Consider the following 27,922-nt stretch of genomic DNA (forward strand, 5'->3'; position numbering starts at 1 on the left):
ACAGAGTGGACGTGGTCGGGTACTTGTACATCCCAACATCAGAAAGACACTAGAATCATATTCAAAACAGTGTGGTCCTGGCCATTGATTGACGACTTAAATTATCCCATTGACTGGGACAGATTAGGTGAACGTGTGTCGGTAACAATCACTGCTCAATATGTACTTGTTAAAGACACTGAATCTGTGGAGTCACCAAAGGTTCTCAACACCTAAATAAAGCAATTCGAAAAACGAATCCGGAATAATACGATGTGTTGATTTATATTAATAATATAAATCAAAACATGAAGGTTATTCCTGAATAATTTTCGAATTATTTTATTATTAAAGGCGTTTAGAACCTTTGGTGACCCCACAGTTTAAATTCTATAATAAGCAAGAAGTGTGCAATGGTCGTTACAGACAAACGTTCACCTAATCTGTCCCAGTCAATGGGATAGTTTAGGTCGTCAATCAATGGCCAGGACCACACTGTTTTGAATATGATTCTAAGTACATATCTGAGAGAACTGATATCGCAGTTACTGACAGTTACTTCAAAGAGAATAATAACTATCAAAGTCCACTTCATTAATTGTCTCTCCTCAACTTGTTGGACGCGACACAAATGCCATTGAACGATCTCTCATCGACTAAGTAAAATGGTTCAGCAATTCAATATTCCACAAAATCCCAACTGATTCAAGGTTTATGATTTTGTTTTATAAAAAAGAAGATTGCCAATTAGACAACTCTTAACAAGAGATCAAATGAAACAAAAATTAACATATTAAGGTCAACATACGGCCTTCAACAATGAAAAAAACCAATACCGCAGTCAGCTATAAAAAGCCCCGAAATCACAAATGTAAAACAATTAAAATGAGAAAACTAACAGCCTAATTAATGTACAAAAAATGAACGAAAAACAAATATGTAGCATGTTATGAATCTTTTATCGCCTATATCTAACCTGTAAGGTTAACTTTGTTTTCCTTTTTGCTTTTCAAACAGACAAACGAAAACATTGCTTTTCTTTAATAGATTAGAAACAAAAAGTGTTTGAATTTATTTCGGAACGACTTCTCAATGCATGCATGAACCAAGGTTTTGATGTGTGTTGGGATATAACCGAACAACCGACATTATACAGTTGCACTTTTAAATTGGGCATTTGTCATTTACGTTGGTTGCATATCATTTATAATTTCTAGTTGGTATCAAGAACTGTTTCACATTTTGTCAGAACGAAGTTTTTTTTTTAACAAACTATACGGTATGGATTTTGTTATTTTGTTTAATCCGCTGCCTCGTGTAAAGAGAATGCCACACTATGTGGGCGTTAATAATGCTGTCATCAACTCTTTGAGGGATCCGAATTTGACCTGTTACAAAATTTGTCACTATCCAATATACCCTAATTTTCTAGTGACAGTTCAATTTTCCCCAACGGCTTCTATTACAGGACCTATACATATTGTATTCATTGTAAGTTTAATTTTTCCTGAATATGCATGAAATATTTGCCACTGGACGTTAGACAATCAGAAAGCAGTGACGGGACTAAACGTTTTTGGAAGAAGCCGATCTGACCACGTTCCTATGTACTGATCTGGTTCCAATATGACCGAGGCTTAACACTTTGAAAATAAAACATAGTACCATAGAAACTAAAATGGCACACAAACATACCATACCAACTATCATTAGGAACTATTCTAGTGAAGGTAAATGCAGAAAAGCCCTCGGATGCATGAAATTTATAAAGTGTTATTTTTATGTCGTTGTGTTACTGTTTCGTTGACATACATCCCAAAATCTCGTTAGAAAGTGGATGGTAAGATCAGGTAACTTCAACTTGATGATTTGATATTAATGACATATGTGGACTACTTTCACCTAAAATGGTTTATTTTTTTCAAATTGTGACTTAGATGAGAGAGTTGTCTCATTGGCTCTCATACCACATCTTCTTATATTTATTATTTGGACCCTGTATGATTGTTGTCTCATTGGCACTCATATCACATCTTGTTTCTACATATTGTACAAGTCAAATAATACAAGCTTTAACAAATTCTATCAACCAGCATAAAGATTGCAAAAAGGCATATAAATGTATGACTAAATACGTTATTTTTTTGAAATGTGATAGAATAAATAAAAAAAAACATCGGTTGATTATAAATCCATTTTTTTGTTTATAAAATTAACATATTTACAACTGATTTAAAATATTCAAATGATTTTAAAATATCTAAAATAATAAAATATCAATATAGCACCAAATGTTAGAAATAAGTTTGTGTAATACTCTTCACGGTGACCACACTTGAGATCCAGCTGACGAATTAATCATGTACATTTGATTGTGTGCCATGGGATTAAACATAAAGGGCTGAGGCTTGCACACATTTGGCCCCATAAAGTTATGTCCAGGAAACGAAGTTTCGGTTTTCAAATGAGCATTCGGAATCATTCCTGAAAACTGTGGAAAACCTTGTCCGTACCAAAAACAGCTATTTTGGTTTAGTTGGTTATCTGGCGAATTACTGTTGCTAGAGACTTCTCTTGATGGCTGGCTAGCTGGAGACACAGATTCTGTTCCTGGGCTATCGAACGGCGATACACTATTGGAATCTTTTGGCGATTTGAACGGGTTCCACACATTGCTATGAGAGCTCCTGTTATCCGGAGTTGCAATGTTTGATAAGTGTCCAATATGTCCAATCAAAGGCTTCACTTCAACATTTCGAGGATACCAAACACCTTCAGGAGCAGACACATGACGAACCTTTTGTTTACCACCGGCGCCTTCTTTGAAACGGTAACGACGACGTAAAAAACTTCCATGGTCGAACATATCTTCATAGTCTGGATCAATTGCCCATTCATGACCTTTTTGTCCTGGTTTTCTTGGCAGCTTCACGAAGCATTCGTTCAAAGCAAGATTATGTCTTATAGATCCTTTCCATCCTTTCTGGTTTTCTTGGTCACGGTAGTATGCATAGCGGTCGGTAATGAACTTATAAATATCATTGAGTGTCAGTCTTCTGTCGGGAGAGTTACAGATGGCCATACTTATCAGAGCAATGTAACTGTATGGAGGTTTGCCTTTTGGAATCGGTCGTTTACGTTTTCGATTGCCTTTAGTTTGAGTTAACAAGTTTTCATCCTCACATACCTCAATCGAAGACGGTTTAGTCGAGTTTTCCTGAGAAGCATCACACTGCGACTCCACTAGTCTCTCTTGATTCAGGCTATTGTTGATATTTCTTTCGGTCAATATATTTGTCGATGGAATATAATGTTCCGGTTTATACATTTCCTGAAGCAAACTAAAGTCATTACATCCATGCATATTATATGGTGGTAGCTCAACAGGTGGCTGTTGATACGAATTCCTGTAAAAACTAGTTGGATAAGCATCGCCGTCTATAGCACCAGACATGTTGATAAAACAATATAACAGTTAAAACAACACTTTAAAATAAAATAAACAACGTTAGCACTAAAATATAAAGGGCACTTCTTGTTGACAATATCAACTCATCTCAATTTGAGTTCATTTTGACTTTGGTCACGTGATTATGTAGAGAAATGCCTATCGGGTACACCGAGTAACCGTAATAATCACGCGATTATCTTTTCTTTTACTGTTAATTACTATAACAACAAACGGATTACCTTGTATAAACTTATATCATATGATAAATAATGCAAAATCGTGTAATTGTTTTTGCTCAATTCAAAGCTTGAGACCGTAATGATATAGTTTCAAAACAAGTAATTGAAATTTAAATGACACAAACCTAGGCTAATGAACGTTAAATACATTAGATTTAATTTTGCATAATTTTTGCAATTGAAAACATTTTTTTTTAAACAATCTTTAATTCTAGGTAACTTCTATTAACATTAAATATAATTTTGAACAGTAAGTCCGAGAATTACTGGTTCAATTTTGAAAGGTTTTAACCTATAAATTCGTAACTACATACATAAAATTTAGAATGGAAATGGGGAATGTGTCAAAGAGACAACAACCCGACCAAAATAAAAAAAACACAACAGCAGAAGGTCACCAACAGGTCTTACAGCATATTTCGAAATACAATTTTAAGAAAAATGCTGTGATAGTTATTGGATGGATATGAAAAGAATTTCCTCGATTAAATTGTTTACCGTTCGGATCATTTCATAGATTCGGGTTATTTGAATCTGTTTCAAAATCTAGTTTTACAAATATGATTAAAATGATAATTATTTCTACAGCTCGTGAATATTAAGTGCTAAGATAAACCGTTTAAAAAATATTTCAGTCCGGCTTCATGTGAAAAAATAGCAAAATTGTGACTAAAGCAATATACACCTGCATGTGACTTGCCTATATGACAAAGTCAAATTAGGTACTTGTGGTCTGATGAGTTTTGCAGAACTCTGCGATTATATATAATTTTTTGAAACTAGGATCGGTATAAAACTAATGCTCGTTTTTTTTTGGTATGGAGAGTTTTAGAAAGAAAAAAAAACCTTTTTTATTTATTGTTTGGTTGGAGCATCAGAAATATTGTAATTATATTTAAGGCCCTCAAAAAAAAATTCATGCATACAGTTAACATTCATACATTAAAATACAATTTATAAATATATTAAAACTGAGACTACTATAACACATGTGTTTTAGTAGTCTCAGATTACTAGTATAATATTATACGCAATAAATGGCAATATTTGATAAAGTTTTGTTTAATTTTCTTATTCTTACAATCAGAGACATATAATATATTATATGTCTCTGTTATATTATATGTCTCTGTTACAACTAAAGAAAGAAAACAAATTATTTGACTGGCTAATAATTTTCAAGAAAATGATAATAACAATATTTCTTGAATAATTCCACATTACGACAATTTGTTATAATGAGTGGTAATTATTCAATACCTTGGTTGCAGAATAATGAAAAGATTTTTTATGCATAATGGTGTCAAATTAACATGACTTTTTTTCTCTATTTAGAATATAATTATTTGGCATTGAAAGTTACACCCCAAACGTGCGTCCCAGCTATATAATGGATTCCCATAATACATGAGGGTCTGGATGGGGGTCTGTTATTCTGTAAACATTCAATTTTCACCCCTTTTTTTCTAATCTTCAAAACATAAACCCCTTTTTTTCTCTAATCATCAAAAAATTAGATCACGCATTTCTCTAATCTTCATTTTTTTTCCCGTTATTCTCTAATCTTCATTATTAAAGGGCAGTATTCTTTAATCGTTTAACCTCATCCAAACCCTCATACATGTAATCAAGGATTTGTATAGTTCGAGGTATAGTTAGAACTAATGATACAAATCCTTGATGTAATATACTGATATAAAGCGTATTCTATATTCCGGAAACAGTTATCCTTTTCCGAAGTACACTCTTGTATTATATTTGGAGCGGCCTTTTTGATTTTTGAATGAAGAAGAAGAACGAAATATGACAAAAATGAACATATTCCACAATGGTTAACAAGATATAACGTATAAATTATACATTATTTCCAATAGCTGATTCAAATTTTACTGTTAGCATAGACTTAAACATGAAAAAGGTAAATATTGCACCGTATCTAAAAACATCTTTATTTTACATTTTTTAAGTTTTACTTTTATGTCAGGATTTTTTTTTATAGTTATTCTTTCGGATATACATCATAACATGTATCATTTTATCCCTTTGAAGTATTTATTCATATAGGTGTAGAATAGACTTAATGTACCAGCCAGAACGACACACCCAAAACCAAATCAGCCTGAAAGTCGACACAGGCACTTGTGTCTATCCATAGGAAAGCATATATGTCTAGAAATGTGTCCTTAAACCAACATATCAGAATTTGTAACTGCTACATGATAATGGTTACACTGGTGACAAGCTATTGTTTCAAATCCGGGTCCGTCCGCCCTGATTCTGGTTCGCCCTAATACCTGTTTGCCCCGAGTCCGTTCGCCCTGATTTTATTTTTTAGTATAGTGTTGCGTTGTGTGAATATTATAATTGAATGCCTTAAAGTCAGTCTACAATTTCGCCGAATATTTACGATGTTTCATGTTAAAGTCATAAGAAACCTCAAATTTAAAAAAAATATGCATATGTTTTTTATAACTAAATGGATAGTTTTCATTATACAACTTATGTACATATACTTTTTTCTGAGGAAAATTCTTTAATTTGTCCACATTTAGAAGAAGTTTACTTATTTTTAATAGCTTGCTTCCAGGAAGCAATTTGCCGACATATTTTCCATTTGCATAGTGACCCGAGCGTAACCCTCCTCGTAAAAATCCAGTGACAACAATACGTATGGATTTGTCATTGAAATAAACAAATATCTGATTATACATGTTAAACACGTGCTCAATACCCATGCTTTTTGTGATTTTTTACTATAAGGTGACAATCGGTAAAACTTGGCTTCAAAACACGGCATTTAATGAGCAGCCATATTTGTTTAATCATTACAAACAGAGAGAAAAAAAATGACGATTATATGATATATTTGCAAAAATAATGATAAAATTGTGCACATAGGACTAAGTTTATGATGTATACTTGCATTGGTACAAGAATTGGACAAACATTATTTTTCACCACTCACTCGTTTCATATGACTTTAACTTGTCTAAAGCTAGCTGTTATACTAGGTTATAAGTTTCAGTACATTTCAGGACTACACGATATTGTGACTTCAAGGTATTGAGGACTAATTAAGTTTGCATCTGTATGTAATTACGTTAGTAGGAAATATAAGTTTCTGTGAATTTCAGCACTTCATTGTATTTTTAAATGTAAAACAACTGAAGACTAATTTATTTGTATGTAATTGAATATAACCGAACTGTACTTCACACACATTTATTTCCTAAACAAATATTTAAAAGCACCAAATAGAGTTACAATTAGTGAAACAAATACCAAAAACACAGTCACACTGCTGTACATTGATCACTTGTCATCAGTGTTTTTACCCATCCTTTTTTTATTTTTTATATTTTAAACTGAATTTTACCCATCCAAGCTGACTATTTTATTTGAGAAAAATGTTATTCTTATTTTTAATCCATCAAAGACAATTTATATAACAATCAGTGAATTAAAGCGGCGTTTTGCATTTGCGCCGATCTGCATTTCATTTGCGCCGAATTTTTCTTTCATTTGCGCCGATTTTTGTTTTCATTTGCGCCGATTTTATTACAGGTAAATTACAGGTGAATAGATATAAGAAGATGTGATATGAGTGTCAATGAGAGAACTCTCCATCCAAGTCATGTTATTTTTCATTATAGACCTCTTCCATTTTCCTCTTGCACAAATGTAATGAACTGTCAATCACAACTTGTATATAACTGTTGTATATAAAGGCCTACAAGATACATCTCCAGACTTTTTTCCTTGTTGACCGTATCCGTTGTTCTTTAGCATCTGTCTTTTGGACATCTGCCACATGGTTATGCTCGATCTGTGTTCTGACAATAGAATCCGTGGTGACTCTGGCTTTACACAATTTTATGGTACATAAGTAAGATATGTAGTTATGTTTCAGAACACTGACCTTCCGATATGTATGACCCTCGATGTCCTCGGTCCGTTTCAGTGTGCAATACGTCCATCAAGTTACAACGAAGTTCCAGAACAATATGAATCAAAATTATCTTAAACATGGATGAAAAATAATTATAAACATATTCGACCAATGGTATAGCACAGAGTAAGTACATGTACGAGTTTTAACTTACCTGTAAATCTAATTAGGAGCAAATATAAAATCGGCGCAAATGAAAGAATGAAAATTTTCAAAATCGGCGCAAATGTCATACGCCCAATTAAAGGTTTCAAAAGACACCTAATCAGCAATCAAAATTCAATCAACAGTAATTAAAAATAATTATAAAATAAAAAATAAAAAAAACATTGCAGCCAAGAATTTTATATAATTAATATAAATTTGGCAAATATTCTGTATTTAACTTTTAATAGATATACATAAATTTAGATATATATATATATATTTCGTTCATTGATGTAACATATACTTATCATAAATGAATATAGGGCGAACGAAACCACGGCAAACGGACTGTTCAGGGCAAACAAACTCAGTGCGAACGAACCTAGGGCGAACATGTATCAGGGCGAATGATCCCGATACCCTTTTTTAGCTCACCTGGCCCGAAGGGCCAAGTGAGCTTTTCCCATCACTTTGCGTCCGTCGTCCGTCGTCCGTCGTCTGTCGTCGTCCGTCGTCGTCCGTCGTCGTCTGTCGTCGTCCGTCGTCGTTAACTTTTACAAAAATCTTCTCCTCTGAAACTACTGGGCCAAATCAAACCAAACTTGGCCACAATCATCATTGGGGTATCTAGTTTAAAAAATGTGTGGCGTGACCCGGTCATCCAACCAAGATGGCCGCCACGCCTAAAAATAGAACATAGGGGTAAAATGCAGTTTTTGGCTTATAACTCAAAAACCAAAGCATTTAGAGGAAATCTGACATGGGGTAAAAATGTTTATCAGGTCAAGATCTATGTGCCCTGAAATTTTCAGATGAATCGGTTAACCTGTTGTTGGGTTGCTGCCCTTGAATTGGTAATTTTGAGGAAATTTTGCTGTTTTTGGTTATTATCTTGAATATTATTATAGATAGAGATAAACTGTAAACAGTAATAATGTTCAGCAAAGTTAGATTTACAAATAAGTCAACATGACCGAAATGGTCAGTTGACCCCTTTAGGAGTTATTGCCCTTTATAGTCAATTTTTAACCATTTTTCATAAATCTAAGTAATCTTTTACAAAAATCTTCTCCTCTGAAACTACTGAGCCAAATTAATCCAAACTTGGCCACAATCATCTTTGGGGTATCTAGTTTAAAAACTGTGTGGCGTGACCCGGTCAACCAACCAAGATGGCTGCCATGGCTAAAAATAGAACATAGGGGTAAAATGCAGTTTTTGGCTTATAATTCAAAAACCAAAGCATTTTGAGGAAATTTGACATGGGATAAAAATGTTTATCAGGTCAATATCTATCTGCCCTGAAATTTTCAGATGAATTGGACAATCGGTTGTTGGCTTGCTGCCCTCCAATTGGTAATTTTTAAAGAAATTTTGCCGTTTTTGGTTATTATCTTGAATACTATTATAGATAGAGATAAACTGTAAACAGCAATAATGTTCAGCAAAGTAAGATCTACAAATAAGTCAACATGACCTAAATGGTCAATTGACCCCTTAAGGAGTTATTGCCCATTATAGTCAATTTTTAACAATTTTCATTAATTCGGTAAATTTATGTAAATTTTTACCAAATATTTTTCTCTGTTACTAATGGGCAAGGTTCATTATAGATATAATTGTAAGAAGCAAGAACGTTCAGAAAAGTAAGAACTTCCAACACATCACCATCACCAAAATACAATTTTGTCATGAATCCATTTGTGTCCTTTAATATGCACATAGACCAAGGTGAGCGACACAGGCTCTTTAGAGCCTCTAGTTTTATATCCATGGGATAGTCGACTACCCATTTGTAATAATCTAAAAAGTGCTTGTGCAAGTCAATCATCATGAGAATACACATTTTAATATGACTATTTGTTCTCCATAAATAGACATCACAGGAAAAGTAATATTTAAGAATTGAATGCTTCTTTTTGTAAATTTATTGGGGTGTAAAAGCGTTGACCGAGGTACATTTTGTATTAAGCGCGGAAGTTACAAAAAGAAGCATTCAATACTTATAATTACATTTTTTTAGCTAAGATCATGAAAACACGATTGTTATCCAGTTTTATTTAATTCACCTGTGCACTTTATTATGGGACCTCATGTCATCATGCATGATAAATGTTATTGTCTCATGCAATTGTATACGGAATAACATGTGATGTGCTGTTAGTCAATCAGAATAACGTATTATAATGAAACATACATCTAATGTAATTATTGTTGTATGATGTTAAAAAGTTCAAGCGGGACAGATTCTCCTGTCAAAAAGGACAGATTTCCAAATAGCGATTAGGTGTATCAGTTAAAGATGCATACTATACTTGCTTTTGGCTGTGTGAAATGTACAATTATGTAGCCATGTCTGGTTATAATGGGAAGTTCTGGACGTTAAATTGCCTTTTGTAAGAAAGTGTCATGCTTTTGTCACAATTCAATACATGTAGTCTGTACATGTATATTATTTAATATTTTTACAGAGAAGCACATCAAACAGTAAACTGACAAGAAAGTCATCAGTTAGTAGAAGGAAATCTGTGACTCCTTCATCAATAACCAGTGACAAACAAGTGGATACTAACTATGTTTCAAATGATACAACTTCCACAGTTCAGATTCATACTGCATACTCACGTTGTAACAAAAGTGATGCATCATCCACTGACATTTCTGTCAAGCCATCAACAACTGTTCTTAATACTGAGAATTATAATGTATCCTCTCCTGCATCATTTACAAGTGATAATTTTAACATTGATCTAAGAAGTCCAAGAAGTCGTAAATTAAGCAGAGCCAACACACAAACAACTGATGTTAGAACACCAGAGACCTCTCCATTTGTTAACAGTGAAGTTTTCATGCCATTATCAGTGGATACACCCCCAACTGCCTCACTCATTACAGCTAATGATGATGATGATGATCTACCTGCTACTCAAATGCTGGATAACAGAGTATTGAAAAGTATGTTATGTAAATCAAACTGTATAATTATGTAATGATATACAAATTTACATTGTTACATTAGTTGCATAAGTACACTTTGTATATATAATTGGGCATTACCATACATCATTAATTGAATGTGTACTGGTAAAGATATGATTTTTCCATGCTGAAGATTGTAGGGTGGGACAAAACATTTGGAAGATATCATTGGGGTTGAGTATTCATGATGCAGTTATAAAACAAGATATATTTCAGATGCAATAGCATAATAAAACATGATATTTTTCAGATGTAATAGCATCAGTTATATCGCATAATATATTTCAGATGTAATAGCCTCAGTTATATCGCATAATATATTTCAGATGTAATAGCCTCAGTTATATCACATGATATTTTTCAGATGCAATAGCCTCAGTTATATCACATAATATATTTCAGATGTAAAAGCCTCAGTTATATCGCATAATATATTTCAGATGTAATAGCCTCAGTTATATCGCATAATATATATATTTCAGATGTAATAGCCTCAGTTATATCACATAATATATTTCAGATGTAATAGCCTCAGTTATATCACATAATATATTTCAGATGTAATAGCCTCAGTTATATCACATAATATATTTCAGATGTAATAGCCTCAGTTATATCACATAATATATTTCAGATGTAAAAGCCTCAGTTATATCGCATAATATATTTCAGATGTAATAGCCTCAGTTATATCACATAATATATTTCAGATGTAAAAGCCTCAGTTATATCACATAATATATTTCAGATGTAATAGCCTCAGTTATATCACATAATATATTTCAGATGATAATATATTTCAGATGTAATAGCCTCAGTTATATCACATGATATTTTTCAGATGTAATAGCCTTAGTTATATCACATAAAATATTTCAGATGTAATAGCCTCAGTTATATCACATAATATTTTTCAGATGTAATAGCCTCAGTTATATCACATAATATTATTAATTCGTATATTTTAACAAATTTGATTCGTTTAGGGATAGTCACATGTTAAACTATATTTTCGAAGGTAGAGAGAAAACGGCGGATAGCAAAAAGCATATTGACCTGCAAAAAGCATATCGCACGGATATTTTTAGAATATCTAAAAACCGATATACTTTGTGACGTCATGTAATGAATTTCAGGATATTGTTTAACGTTTTGAAACACATGATATCTGTGATCGATTATTTGACGAAAAAAATCTTCGAATACATATATAAAAAAAGTAAATGAAATAACAACTAATATGTTGTTATTGTCAAGGACACAATGTAATATCCATAAAATTCCAACAAACCTAAATGATGATTTTAATACAAATATGGTCGGAAATTAATAATATAACAAATATAGCCTTTGTATGAGGTCAATACAGGATATATCGACCCAAAGAAGTATATCGACCTCGGACTTCGTCCTCAGTCAATATACTTCTTTCAGGTCAATATATCCTTGTATCGACCTCATACAGAGGCTATATTTGTATAATATATTTCAGATGTAATAGCCTCAGTTATATCACATAATATATTTCAGATGTAATAGCCTCAGTTATATCACATAATATATTTCAGATGTAATAGCCTCAGTTATATCACATAATATATTTCAGATGTAATAGCCTCAGTTATATCACATAAAATATTTCAGATGTAATAGCCTCAGTTATATCACATAATATTTTTCAGATGTAATAGCCTCAGTTATATCACATAATATATTTCAGATGTAATAGCCTCAGTTATATCACATAATATATTTCAGATGTAATAGCCTCAGTTATATCACATAATATATTTCAGATGTAATAGCCTCAGTTATATCACATAATATATTTCAGATGTAATAGCCTATGTAGAGGTGAGATCCACTAATGACAACAGAAGTGATGCTATTCGTAAAGAATTAGAACACTTAGGAGCCACAGTGACAAAGAAATTCACAGAGGATGTCACCCATGTTATCTTCAAAGAAGGCAGCAAGAGAACAAAAACCAAAGCTGCTAAAAATAAATGTCATCTGGTGTCAGTCCTCTGGGTAGACAGGTAAAAAAAGAACAAAAATAAAACTACTGTACTAGGGTGATGGGTAGACAGGTAAATAAAGAACAAAAATAAAACTACTGTACTAGGGTGATACATGTAGATAAAGAGCACAAATAAAAACTACAGCTGATATCTGTAATGGGTAATGGGAAGGCTAGAAATAAGAACAATAAAAATTCATACGTCAGTATTGAATGTAGTCCAATAGAACAGAAAACCTACTTCACACTACTTTAAACTTTCTCGTTTCTTTATTCAGTTTTAAGTATGACAGACAGGTAAGAATAATTCAACAGCTACAAAAATTGTACAAAATAACTAAAATTCTATGTTTTCAATTGTAGTTTTGTATAAATCAAATAGACTAGAAATTAAATAACAAAAAAAACCATTAACATATATATATATGACATAACTCATGACATTTTTAACTGATGTTTCTCATGAAATATACTCAGTAAGGATTAAATGTGATATTTGTATATTACAGTTGCAAGCAGTACCAAGAACATGTATCTGAAAGACTTTACCCAGCTGTACTTCCTACCACTAACAAAGGAACACCTCTTTTTCTGGCAAAACTGAAGGTAAAATAGAGATTTTTGTGTGGAAAATTTATTAAGCTGAACTTATAAAGTTTTAAATTATTACACTAACACAGAAACAATATATTCATATCAAAAGTTCTAATGAAAATGACTTGCCTTGTGTGGTAGAAAACACTGTGGTTGAAAACTGTTAGATTATGGTAAATTTATATCTTAGTTTAAACATATTTGTTTATAGTGTATTGGGAAACAAGTTTTGCAACCTATACTAATCCCTTTCCACTTTACGGGTGCGAGTGCTGCCTTGGAGCGGCATTAGCCTACTCTTTTTTCGAAATCTACAAGGATGTCTTTAACGTGCAAGAGATATGGCTCTCTTAACACGGGTCCGACTTACTATCATTGTTTCCTCAAGACCAAACTCGCAAATGGTGTCAAGAGAGAGCCGAAAATTGAGTTCCTAAAATTTTCATCCCAAACAGGAATCGAACCAGAACCTTTGTGTTAGTAGTCCGATGCACTAACCACTACACAAAATTAATATCTTTCAATCATACATGTATACATTTTTTGAATTCGAGTAACTTCCCTGTGTAGGCAAAGCTTACTAACATTAAGTTATATGGTTAATAACAAGAGGCTCTCAAGATGCTGAATCGCTCACCTTAATTCTTTTGGTTAAATCTCTCATCAATGATTATTTTGGCTTTTCAATTTATTTAAATGTTTTTTGGATCGTCCTATTTTCTTTAAAAGCAAAAAAAAAATCATTTTCTCTGATGTTCTATTTTAGCCATAGAAGCTATGTTTCCTGACATACAAGGAAATAAAATATAAAATTTATACTAGATACTATGAAACTCATTTAGCCTAAGTTTGACTGAAATTGATACAGCAGTTTCAAAGGAGAAGATTTTTTAAAGTAAGTCAACATGATGAACAAATTGTGAAAAAAGTCTTTAAAGGGCAATAACTCCTTAAGGGGTCAATTGACAATTTTGGTAAGATAGACTTATTTGTAGAACTTACTTTGCTGAAAATTATTGCTCACTTTAGGTAGCACTCCACAGTTAGGTGTGTAGTTTCGCATTTTGGCCCCTGTGGATTTTTTAAATATGAGAGCTAGTGTGCAATAAAATTCATTTTTGGATAGCTGAGTATTAAAATAGCCTTTGTATTGGGTTTATATGAACATCAAGGTTATGTAATGTATGTAATATAGGCTGTTTTCTGTATGACAGTCCGTATTTGCATGTCCATACCATACATTGGTCCGGCAATTATTGTAATGTTTTTTTCCAACTTTTTATCGCACGAACTTTGTGATTGGATTTTACGAAAAAATGAGGCGAAAGACACCCATTTTTTATTTGATCATTAGGAAGATTTAAGGAAACAGTTTCTAAAAAGGTATTACTCAAAGGCATTGAAATTCTAGTTTGATCCAAATTTTGGGGGGATAAATGACATGTTCACCCCCCTTTTTGCAATATTTTATGGTAAATAAATGCTGAATGTTGCCATGGATACACATAAAAGGAATTAATTTTCACCCTTTTAACTTTGGAAAATTGAATCTATGGAAGATACTGATTACATACATATGTACATGTACAACACAAACAGTTAGGTTAATGTATTAGAAATCCAGGAATAGGAGATGATAAAACATTTTGGGGCTCATTTTTAATTTTATTTTCTAACTGTGGAGTGCTACCTTATGGCACATCAGAAAGCACAGAAATGCACTTTTAAAGTTAAAATTGACCACAAATCTTTAGTCTTTTATGTTCTTGTTTTAGTTCTGAAGGTAAAAAAACTGCTAGGAATGCAATTTATGTTAATTTTATTGTTTACTGTCCTTAGCAACCAAATATACAAATTTTGACACTTAGACATGTTGCGGTCTTAAATTTTTACCCCGTTAGCTTTGCCCTTGTAACCAAAGATTGCGCTTTATATGATAATCTCAGAATGTATCGCTTAATATTTTTGAATGTGAATAAGTCAAATAAACATTTTTAGCAGGATTTTATATCATAATTTGGCATTAAATAAATTTAATGATGCCAGTACTGCAAGAAATTTATACCATGCTTGAGAGCTTCTAAACCAAGGTTAGGTATGCTATTTACAGCAAAAATTACCTATAAGTGCTTTCAAACACCTAAAACTTGTATAATTTGTCCTCTTTTAAGGTAATTTTATAATTTCAAATAAAAAAAAGGGAAAAGTTTTAGAAATTTACCCCAAAAATGAGACAGCCTTGAAGTTTTTCACTATGATCCAGCATTTATTTTAAAATCACTTTTTGTCGCGTTTCAACACCAACTGCTAACCTTCATAAAATCTTTATTACTGAACCAATTTTAAAAACTAGCATACCATTTTCATTGTAACAACTAGTAGAACACAGAAAACATAAAAAAAGTTTAGGCAGGAGGGGAAAAATTTCACCTTAAGGTAGCACTCCACAGTTAGGTGTGTAGTTTCGCATTTTGGCCCCTGTGGATTTTTTAAATATGAGAGCTAGTGTGCAATAAAATTCATTTTTGGATAGCTGAGTATTAAAATAGCCTTTGTATTGGGTTTATATGAACATCAAGGTTATGTAATGTATGTAATATAGGCTGTTTTCTGTATGACAGTCCGTATTTGCATGTCCATACCATACATTGGTCCGGCAATTATTGTAATGTTTTTTTCCAACTTTTTATCGCACGAACTTTGTGATTGGATTTTACGAAAAAATGAGGCGAAAGACACCCATTTTTTATTTGATCATTAGGAAGATTTAAGGAAACAGTTTCTAAAAAGGTATTACTCAAAGGCATTGAAATTCTAGTTTGATCCAAATTTTGGGGGGATAAATGACATGTTCACCCCCCTTTTTGCAATATTTTATGGTAAATAAATGCTGAATGTTGCCATGGATACACATAAAAGGAATTAATTTTCACCCTTTTAACTTTGGAAAATTGAATCTATGGAAGATACTGATTACATACATATGTACATGTACAACACAAACAGTTAGGTTAATGTATTAGAAATCCAGGAATAGGAGATGATAAAACATTTTGGGGCTCATTTTTAATTTTATTTTCTAACTGTGGAGTGCTACCTTAAAGTTTATCTCTATCTATAATAATATTCAAGATAATAACCAAAAACAGCAAAATTTCCTTAAAATTATCAATTCAGGGGCAGCAACCCAACAACAGGTTGTCTGATTCATCTGAAAATTTCAGGGCAGATAGATCTTGACCTGATAAACAATATTACCTCATGTCAGATTTGCTCTAAATGCTTTGGTTTTTGAGTTATAAGCCAAAAACTGCATTTGACCCCTATGTTCTATTTTTAGTAATGGCAACCATGTTTGTTGATAGATCAAAACTTCGGATACAATTTATAAACTAGATACCCTAAGGAACATTCAGTTAAAGTTTGGAAGTATTTGGCCCAGTAGTTTCAGAGGAGAAGATTTTTGTAAAAGATAACTAAGAATTACGAAAAATGGTTAAAAATTGATTATAAAGGGCAATAACTCCTAAAGGGGTCAACTGACCATTTCGGTCATGTTGACTTATTTGTAAATCCTACTTTGCTGAACATTATCGCTGTTTACAGTTTATCTCTATCTATAATAATATTCAAGATAATAACCAAAAACAGCAAAATTTCCTTAAAATTACCAATTCAGGGGCAGCAACCCAACAACGGATTGTCTCATTCATCTGAAAATTTCAGGGCAGATAGATCTTGACCTGATAAACCATATTACCCCATGTCAGTTTTGCTCTAAATGCTTTGGTTTTTGAGTTATAAGCCAAAAACTGCATTTGACCCCTATGTTCTATTTTTAGCAATGGCGACCATGTTTGTTGATAGATCAAAACCTCGGATACAATTTATAAACTAGATACACTAAGGAACATTCAGTTAAAGTTTGGAAGTATTTGGCCCAGTAGTTTCAGAGGAGAAGATTCTTGAAATAGTTTACGACGACAGACGACGGACGACGACGGACGCCAAGTGATGGCATAAGCTCACTTGGCCCTTCGGGCCAGGTGAGCTAAAAAGGAAGATAACAAAAATACTGAACTCTGAGGAAAATTCAAAAATGAAAGTCCTCAATCAAATGGCAAGATCAAAAGCTCTTACACATCAAATGAATGGATAGCAACTGTCACATTCCTGACTTGTTTCAGGCATTTTCTTATTTAGGAAATGATGGATTGAACCTGGTTTTATAGGAAGCTAAACCTCTTACATATATGACAGTCGCATCAAATTCCATTATATTGACAACTTTGCGTGAACAGAACAAACAGACACAATAGGTCAAAATGTAAAAAATAGGGATACAGCAGTCAACATTGTGTTATCATCCCTCTGAATCACTAAAAAAACAAATGTAGCAAAGAAGCACAAAAAGTTATCTATGTGTATGGAGTCTAATTTCAAAACACTTCATTCTGACAAGTAATTTAATGAAAATTATGAAATATTTCAGACAGAATATATAAGGATGATGCTAAATGTTACAGAATTTCGTACAATGAATATGATTTAACATAGAAAAGTTTTTGTCTTGCTCTTTAGAAAGCTAAGTCGATGCAGCCTAGTAACTTTGACGAAGAAGTGGCAAACAGTGCTGAAAGATGCAACAAAAGAAAAAAACAGTTGGTGGAGAAATTACAGTCTTCAGAATGTACACCACAAAATTCTCCTAACCTTGGTAGAATACTAGTTCAAGAAACACAACCAAGAACTCCAGTATGTATTAAATACCTGTAACCTTGGTAGACATGGTTCAAGAAACAAAACCAAAAACTCAAATATGTATTTTTGAAAATACACCTAACCTTAGTAGTCTACTGGTTCAAGGAACACAACCAAGAACTCCAGTATGTATTAAATACCCCTATCTTTGGTAGAATGCTGGTTGAAAAACATCATCAAAAACTTAATTATGTATTTATATTCCTAAAAATTCTAACCTTGGTAGAAAACTTATTAAGGAAACGCGACACAGAATTCCAGTTTCCATTAAATATTCAGTGGCGGATCCAGAGGGGGGGTTCCGGGGGTCCGCACCCCCCCTTTATTTTGGCCGATCAATGCATTTGAATCGGGATAATTTTGCACCCCCCCCTGCACCCCCCCCCTTTGCCCTGGGCTAGCACCCCCCCTTTCGAAAATTCCTGCATCCGCCACTGATATTTCACAAATACTGTCAACTTTGTTATACATGTAATACTGGTTTGGAAAACACAACCAAAAACTAAAATATGTCAAAAACCCATGATAACAATTTCCTGGGAAAGAGATTTTAAAATGTTTTATCCAAAAAAGAAATTGATAATATAAGCCTATTTATTACAGATTGATATCAATACTCCAATAAGACTGTTGATTCCTGACACTCCACCAAGTATGAGAGAGAAGATGAAGCAAATTATGGCGAAGGAATCAGGTCAGATATCTACTTATTTTTATAAAATATTCTTTAAGTTTTTAATATGAGGGAGAGAGTTGAAAATTTTATTGTGCAACCTCAGATATTAAAGATAAATATTCTCAATTTTATAGAAACAATTGTCTGTTGATATCATTTATAGTTATTTAATCTCTCAATAGAATTATGCATTTTGTTTTGGAAAAAAGTAACAGTTTCAAAAGATATTTGACGTGATAATATGTGTTTGCCTATGTGTGTAGAGTAGGACTTTTATCAGATAAATATTAAGAATAAGACCAAAATAACTGTTTATTTGCCTCCTGATATTTGTTTGATGTACATTAGATATCTTAAAGATTTATTGTGTTTGAATGATTCTTACAGATACACCAGAGAGAGAGATGGAGGAGGAAGAACCATTACAGAGAAGATTATTTAGTAGGTTTATTATCATGCCATCCATCATTGAAGGAAAGATACCATTAAAAACTAAATAAGTTTGGTATTAAGTATAAAAATATGAAGATGTGGTATGATTCCCAATGAGACAGCTTAGACATCCACACAACAGTAAGACACTAAGAACAGATCTGAGAGTACTAGCAGTTACTGTCAGCTAGTTCAAACCTAATAATAACTAATGAAAAAAACATGCATGTAAGATTGAAAAATCAATGAAACACATCCAACTTCCAATGAATTTAGTGTAAAGAACTCATAAAACATGACCTTGTACAATGCCAAGTTACAGGTATTGACAGATTGTAGATCCATGAATGTGTATATGTATATACAAATAATATTGAGTTTAATTTAAATTTACAAATAACAAAATTAATATAGATACAAATAAAATTAATATTCCAAGATCTAATTACAGCGTTGAATTGTAGTGACCTTTTTACCCATTACTTCCCATGTCCAGGCTAGGTAATCAACATCTCTGTAGAAATAAGGATGTGCTATCCTATTTGAAATAAGTTTTCAATAGATACATCTATACAATATAACCAAATCTTTAATCTATGGAAGAATTTATTAAAGCTTCAAAGTATTTAGTGGTACAAAAATCCCTGACTTATTAATTTTTCTTTTTTCTTGCTGTGTTGAAGACCCATTGGTGGCCTTCCGACGTATTTTTTTACTCTTTATCGTGTTTTTGTCTCACTGACATGTTCCCCATTTCCATTCTCAATTTTACCAGTAATACATAGATTATTAATGCAATTCATTTTCTTTTTTTTCCAGCTGGAGTTCAAAATGTCAGCTTTGAATCCAATGATGTGGATCATCTTATGGATGGTTTAAATGATGAAATCAAAAAATGTATAGACAATATGCCTGAATCCCCAATACCACCTACCTCATTAGATAAACCAGTATCTAGTCCATCTAATAACAAGGATAAACCTAGTCATTTGTCAGCATTAACTTCTGATCTTAATCCAGAAAAAAAATCTCCCAAATCAAAAAAACGTCGGAAATCTATGGCGGTTGTAAAGTTTGCAGAGGATGAAGTGAAAGCCAAAAGAACATCAAACAGGAGAAAATCTGTTGCTATATTTACACCATCTAAAATTGTGGATAAAGATTCGAGGCAGGATGAAATCCTTATAAAACAGCCTTCATCAAAAATTTTGAAAGGAAAAATGATTGAAGTGTCTCCCTTGGCACAACAATCAGATATTTCTTCTGTGGAAATATCTAATGTTAATAATAATGCAGACAACAATGTGTCACAGAAAAGAAAATCAGTCAGCAGACGTAAATCTATGGTGACCAGCAAGAAATTACTCGATAATTCTGAAATAGAACACCGAAATTCTGTAGAAAATTCTTCTGTGGAATTAACTAATGTTAATAATAATGCAGATAATAAAAATGTGTCACAGAAAAGAAAATCAGTTAGCAGATGTAAATCTATGGTGACCAGCAAGAAGTTACTTGATAATACTGCAATAGAAAATAAAAGTTCTGTAGATAAGTCTGAAGATAAAAAGACATCAACTAATGAAACTAACCTTACTGTGGAAAGAGACAGTGATACATGTGATCAACAGGAAAAAGTTGTGGCTGGAAAATTTGTAATATCAGTTGATGCAGGAAATAATGTTATATCAGTGGATTCAGTTAAACCACAGTCATTAGTTGAAGTTTCTTCAAGTATAGATATAGACAATACAACAAGTCAGTCAGTTCGGAAAAAGGGACCCCAGAGAACAATCAGTAAGAAAAAATTACTTCCCCTATCTGATTTGGATCCAGATTTACCTCTTCTGTCAAAAACACCAGATGGTTATACACCTACCAGGAAACGTCAATGGGCATCTTGTAGTGGACTAGAATCTAATATTTCTGCATTGTTTCCTACTCAATCACCGAAAAGGAAACAACCACGTAAAGGAAGTCTTTCAGAGAAAAAGTCAAGTCAAGAAAGTCATCCAAGTGCCTCTGGTAGTAACAATATTGTAATGCCAGATGAATTGACATTACAAGAAACAACAATCAATTCTAGTACAGCTACACAGAATGATAACTCAATGTCTTTAGCATATGGTGACTCAATACTAAGTTCTCAATCTAGTAGATATGCCCCCAGGCCAAGTATTGATGAGTTTAACTTAGCAAGAGGGATTAAACACATGAGAAGACCAAGGCCCGTATCAACATCTTCTTACAGGAAATCAGACAGTGACAGTAGTGATAATAGTCTACCAAAGAAGATATACAGAAGAAGTCCTCCTACAAGACCATCTCTTGTCATGACAAGTCTTCATGCTGAGTACGTAACTTTCTTGTCGTCACTTGACCTCTTTTATCAGCTGTCTCTTATTCAATGTTATAGATTTTGTTATAAACTATATTCTTAAATCCCTATGCCAATTAAATACAATATTGAAAACAATTATCAAAGGGTTGTTTATTTTCAAAGTTATATTCTAATTCCATGTTTCATAACCTTGCATAAGCGACTATGTTTATTTTATTCTAATGCTATTCTATGGATGGAGATATTTGTTTTGTTAAAGATTCACACTTACATTTTATATTTTGAAGACAATAAAAGTATTACTTTTATGAAATAGAATTCAGCCTTTTTTCATCTATTGAAAATCTGCATTATAGAAATAACATCACTTTCCTTACTTTCATTTATAAAACAATTATGTTTTTAGTAAAATGTTTAAAAAACTAAAACAAATCACAACAGAAGTTACAAGTCAAATGTTACAAATTTTATGAATTGTAAAAATTAATCAAATTATTTTTATTCCAGAGAACAGGATCTTATAATATCTGTTGTGAAGAGATTAGGACACTTTGTGATCTCTGACAATGTAACAGAGACAACAACACACTTGATATGTGGTGGACCTCGGAGAACATTAAATGTGCTGTATGGTATAATGAGGGGGATAATGATTGTTCATAAGCAATGGGTAAGACATATTTACATTTTCCTTTGTTTAGAAAATGGGAATAATGTTTCTCAGTTAATCCTACACTTTGAAGTATGTTTGTAAATGATTTAAGTTATCACATCTTTCTGACAGTATCAACAGTTAATAAGTGTTGAGTCTTGTATATTACACTACATACAAAATCCTGTCAGTTTTTTTCATATTGTTGAAAATTAGAAAAGACTCTTTAAAATAAAGAATCTGTTTAAATTAGAACAGAAATGAAGATATATACTGGTCTCTTTTTCAGGTGTTATCATCATTAGAAGCGCAATCATGGTTACCAGGGGATGATTATGAAGCAACTGATTATTTCCCAGTTGCAAAGGTAAAGTGATATTTATCATGTGCCATCTTTAAAAATTCATAAGGTTGATTTTAGCAATTAACACATCTTTTCTCAGTACAAATTCGAATATTTCATCCTCACAGAAACTTTTATAAAGAGAAAGGTAGTCTGTTTGTGATGATACAATTATTTTGCACTTAAATTATATATACAGTGTTTGAGTTTTAGCCCCAAAAGTATTAATAAAGTGTGACTCAGGATTTTCAGTGATATATTAACAGACATTCTCTTGTAACATAAATATGCAACTAATATTATTTTGGTCATAATGATTTTTTTTTTTTAATTTGATTCACGTCTTTAGTATTATTCTTTTAAAAAAAACATGATGCAGAAGTCTTTACATGTGAACAGATTTGGTTTATACTATATGTATAAGATAGAAAATATCAGTTGTTGACAAAAAAAGACTCTGCCTGCAGAATATATTTTCAAATAATGGAAGATAAGAAAAAGATTGACACTGTGTAACTGAGTGATGCTGTATCCCAACATATTTTGAAATCTGATAGCTTCATACTAAATGTTGATTGATTAGTGTTTAGTGCTAAAAGTGGCATGAATGAATGAATGAATGAGTTTATATTTGTGAAGGAAGCTAGAGAGTCTAAAGACCTGCAGGATTAGAACTCACAACCTCAGTGTTGACAGTACTAGTGATACAGTAGTTCAACTACTAAGACAATTCTGCTACTGAGGCTCCTCAAATTGTATTAAATGTGAAATAACACACTTCTATATCATTTAGTTTTAGCCTTCTTGGGTATATTTAACAGTTAACTAATTGGTTCCATTATCTTGAGAAAATTTGCAGGAGTCAAAGTTGAGATGTAAGCATCAATTTAATTCCTTAAAATAAACATCCACATGACCATACAGAAAAATGCCAACAGGATATGACTGAATGGACAAGTTAGGATTCAAAGTTACAGAAACTAACAAATATCTGACATAAACACTAAAACTAAACAATTAAAAAACATGAAGAGATGTTAATTTAAGATTATTTGCAGGTCACAAGAGAAGGCAGATATCTTCAAAAAGAAAATTATAGATCCCTGTCCCTCCATGAAGTGGGTACAATTTATCTGGCACAGAAAACAAGTCCTCCAAGACATCATCTTCTCAATCTGCTGAAATTATGTGGTGCTAGGGTTAGTATAATAAGTGTTATTGCTTAATTGGATAATAACTTGTAATTGTTTTCTATTTTAACAGCAACAAGTTGTTCTGATACCCATCACCCATGTATTATTAATACAATGTGCCTTCCAACCATACCCCCCTTGCATTTTTTTCTAGAATAACCCTTAGGGAAAAAAAACACAAAAAAACAGTGTTATACAAAATATGGCATTTATGGCTATAAATAGAACATGGATAAAATGCATTACTAAATTAGCATATGACTCCTTATATATGTACAAGTAATTGCCTATAAATGACAAATTTAGGAATTATGTTTATAAACTTGAAATTTTAATTGATCAACTAAAACTACACTGGCAAAATTCTGAAATACAAGATCTACAAAAATGCCAATATGACTGAAACCATAAATCAATATTGATATGAGTAATTGCCTTCAAATGATTATTTTTGTGATAAAATAAGCATTTTTATGCCTTCACTGTAAGCAGTCAGAGGTTACACTTAATGCCCCCTGTTAAACAATGGGGGCATTAAATATAACCATTCACTGTCCTTCTGTGTGTGTCTTTCCATCCATCTAATTCTGTTTCTACTCTCTTAACAAGTTTTTGTCCAAATTTTATGAAACTGATACAAAATGCTAAGATCCAAAATGAGCAGACAAATTTCAAATTTGGACAGTGTTAGAGTTATGTCCCTTTTTAACTGTTTAAAAATACTAAGCTTGAGCAGGGGGGTTTGTGTCCTCAGACACATTCTTTTAGTTATTTTATTTTGAAAATGATTATAAATAGGTTACGAACTTAAAACAGTAAAGTAGCAAACAATACCTATAAAAATTATTGGAAAATTTGTTAATAATTTTTCCGATTTCATGTTAACAGCAGTATGGTGTGTGTTTACCAATTTATAGATTCCAGATCTTTGGAGTCCTATGTTATACTAGATAACACTATAAGCAAAGGTCGACAATAGAGTATGTTTGTATTTGTGAGAACAAACATTATATTGTAGTAATTGTACTATTTTTTTTTCATATTGATGAACAGCAGTATTTTTATTAAATTAATCTTGTATTTTCAGATTACCAACAGCCAAAACAAAGCCAGTATTTATTTGGGACATGAGTTTTTGCCAGATAAGATATGTGTGAATCCTGTTTGGGTCTTAGGTAAAATACAATACCATAACCTAGTTTTGAATGCTGAAATATTATTAACAAAACGATTCAGTCTATGAAAATTGTTTATATTGTTTATCAACATTTTGTTTCTTTTGAAGTTGAATTGTACTTCTAAACTGAGCATGAAATGAAGCCCCATCTTAGTCCTGCTAATTATTGTTCACAAGTATGGTTGTCTGATTTGATGTGTTAACTAACAGGCACTTGCAATAGACAAAAGTAAAACACAGTTCTATTGCATTATCAATCATCCATTTAATTGATCATATTTGAGAATCATATTGGACCCTGTCTCTGTCATTACAAAGAACAATTCATGATAAAGATAAACTATCTGATAAATTTTTGCATCACCAAAATTTATTGCATAATTTTGATGAATTTTTCTTTACAGATTGCATAACACAGCAGCAGCTATTAAATGTTGACAGATATTTACTTGGTAGACCAAAAAGAGAAAGCAGTCCAGAATTCTAACAATGCAAAAGTTGACTAGATTATAACATATATAAAACATAAGTGATCATGATATAGTTGTACAATATATTTATCTTAAAACAAGGAAGAATAACATTTCTTGTCAAGTGTGTTTGTTTTCTATATGAATTTGATCAAGGGCTTCAAGGGCACTGGATATGTCATATTTGCAAGTAATGTTTCAAAAGTTGAATATATTTAACATTCAGAAAAATTCTTAATTTAATCAAAACATCTTATAAAGTGGTCCATTGATTATTTTTCATCAGCAATTCAGTTTATGAATTGGCCAGCTATGTGAATGCATGTCTTATAATAAAACTGAATTGTTTGATATTTCTGAGTACACACAGTTTTGCTTCTTACTTTAAAACAATTTGCTTGAAGATTGATAGAATTAATCAATAGTAGACCAACAATCTGGAAACTGTGTTAGTTTATACTTGGCTTATACACTCTATTATATGTGCAGTTTCTTAATTTTGTTCTTTACTTCTTACACTAACCCTCATGTTTGTAGATGTCTCTTACTTTCCTCTGTTTTCCTTAGAAGAAAATTGACTTCCCCTAAGAATACTTTAAGATCTGATTTCCATGACTTGAAAATATAAAATATCATTGCATACATTTTTTAACCTAATGTCTGTAGCGAATATAGCTGTAAAGAATTATCAAGTCTTCTGATTTGATTTGAAGATCTAAGTTATTATATTTTATTTAAAAAAAATGTTAAAATTTTGCTATTTATTTATTCTTTCTACTTATTAGTAGATCATAATGTTTTTAATGTATGCATGAGGAATAAGTTAATTATTAAGTGTTTAATTTGTATGCCTCGCCTACAAAAGTAGAGGAACATTATATTATCTGTGTAAATATAAGTCTGCCTGTCCTGTATCAAGTTTCAGTTTAGGGTAGTTTGCGGCAATATGTGCCAAATTAGGGTTATGACCAAGATTAAACAGTCCACTGAAAAAAATTAGGGTTTTTAACCAATATTTCATGTTGCAATTGTATGAAAATTTCAAATGCGCAAGCAGGTCATGATGTCCTACGGTCTCAAATTCTTGTTATTTTCATTAAAAAAATCCCAAAACTGAATCATTGGTAAAGTATTGCAAATAGGAATAAGGATGTACTCAATTTTCTGCAATTCAAAACTCAAAATCTGTGAAATTTTACATACTTTTAGAAATGAAGGATATTTTTTAATTTTTCTTGCCAACATATAGTTTAGAAAAGTCAGAATAGTAACAAAATCTATATTGAAATTTTTGTCAGCTTTGTATATCTGGATTAAAGAAGCATATTCAATAGCAGATGAATACATGTGTAAAGATTTGTGTTCAGTTTTTATGCTATTCCAGAATTTGCGTGTGTGTCAATATATATATTGCATGGAATGTTTGTATAAGTAATTTAAGAAGTTGTAACTGAATTCATAAATGCATGACTTGACTGTTAATCTTTTTTATATAACTACATGTATATTTTTTAATACAGAAGTTAAGAGATTTCACACTAGACTACATGTTTCAATACTATCAATACTAAACATATTATCAGACTAATCATCTCATACAAATACTGGAGAAGACATAACTAAGTTGTAAAATTACTGTCTGATCAATTTGTTATTTTGAACTTTAAACTATACAAATACTGGAAATGCAATGAAAATGAATACCTGATAGACATAATATGTAATCACACATTGGTAATACATGTATAATGCAAATAGGGACTCAAAAACAGAAAGGTTAAAAATGTAAATTATTTTCTGTTTTTATTAAATATACAGTTTATAAGTATTTTGTGATGTATAATAAATGTATTAAAATTGCTATATATATTAAAAAGCCAGGTGCAATAGTTATTTCTTATTTGCAATCTACTCTGACAGCATAAACCATTTAAATGAAGCACACAAAATATGAATTTATCACAGATGTATGTCAGTCAAGTTCATAAAAAATAGCATTAAATTAAGGAATGAATTAAAAATAAATTTTTCAAATATATTTGTACAGAGTCAATCAAAAGGATGTTAATTTTGACCTTTATAACTATGTATTTGTTATTATGAATTAAAACTGTTAACAAATGGACTGCATTGCAATCTCCAATGAACAAGTGTTTGGTGATCAATAAATGAATTCACTCATATTATTCTGTGTTATTTCTTTAAAAAAAATGTTTTAAAGTCTTGCATTGCAATATTAATTACTTGTTCAAAGCATACCAAAAAGATAAAATCTTGTACATGAATGTATATTTAAACAGAAAGATGATAAAAACAAAACAAAGAGAAAATACAAAATGAGTCTCAGGTACAAATTTTGCATATTTTCTCCAAAGTTATTGACATGAATTATTAAATGTTGTAATACATTCTAGAAATCTATTGCATAAACTATAAAAGGAGACATCTTGAACTGTGCAAGAAGATTAAAAGATGTAAATTTCTTATTTAAAACCATGATTAACATGCTTGTCTTGGGA

General features: G+C 31.8%; 2 protein-coding genes across 2 annotated transcripts; one reads left to right on the forward strand and one right to left on the reverse strand.

Annotated features, from left to right (window-relative positions):
- Positions 1-2,159: 2,159 nt before the first annotated feature.
- LOC134695035 (forkhead box protein E1-like) lies at positions 2,160-3,591 on the reverse strand. The gene has a single exon (XM_063556198.1). The coding sequence runs from the start codon at positions 3,431-3,433 to the stop codon at positions 2,300-2,302; it is 1,134 nt and encodes a 377-aa protein (XP_063412268.1). The 5' UTR covers positions 3,434-3,591; the 3' UTR covers positions 2,160-2,299.
- Positions 3,592-5,421: 1,830 nt separating this feature from the next.
- LOC134695037 (microcephalin-like) lies at positions 5,422-27,586 on the forward strand. Its single transcript, XM_063556211.1, has 13 exons — positions 5,422-5,587; positions 10,237-10,720; positions 12,579-12,783; positions 13,274-13,370; positions 17,940-18,113; positions 18,723-18,813; positions 19,183-19,236; positions 20,047-21,580; positions 22,076-22,238; positions 22,510-22,587; positions 23,622-23,762; positions 24,844-24,931; positions 25,338-27,586. The coding sequence occupies exons 1-13, from the start codon at positions 5,579-5,581 to the stop codon at positions 25,418-25,420; spliced, it is 3,201 nt and encodes a 1,066-aa protein (XP_063412281.1). The 5' UTR covers positions 5,422-5,578; the 3' UTR covers positions 25,421-27,586.
- The last annotated feature ends 336 nt before the right edge of the window (positions 27,587-27,922 follow it).

Source organism: Mytilus trossulus, chromosome 1, assembly GCF_036588685.1.
Source record: "Mytilus trossulus isolate FHL-02 chromosome 1, PNRI_Mtr1.1.1.hap1, whole genome shotgun sequence".
NCBI lineage: Eukaryota > Metazoa > Mollusca > Bivalvia > Mytilida > Mytilidae > Mytilus > Mytilus trossulus.

What these genes read in the sequence shown, in the direction of transcription:
- LOC134695037 (XM_063556211.1), top strand. An exon ending in TTTTTCTGGCAAAACTGAAG is followed by an intron (nt 13,371 to 17,939) that starts GTAAAATAGAGA and finishes CTTGCTCTTTAG; the next exon opens with AAAGCTAAGTCGATGCAGCC. An exon ending in AAACACAACCAAGAACTCCA is followed by an intron (nt 18,114 to 18,722) that starts GTATGTATTAAA and finishes TATTTATTACAG; the next exon opens with ATTGATATCAATACTCCAAT.
- LOC134695035 (XM_063556198.1), bottom strand. Translation starts at nt 3,433, where the DNA reads ATGTCTGGTGCTATAGACGGCGATGCTTATCCAACTAGTTTTTACAGG.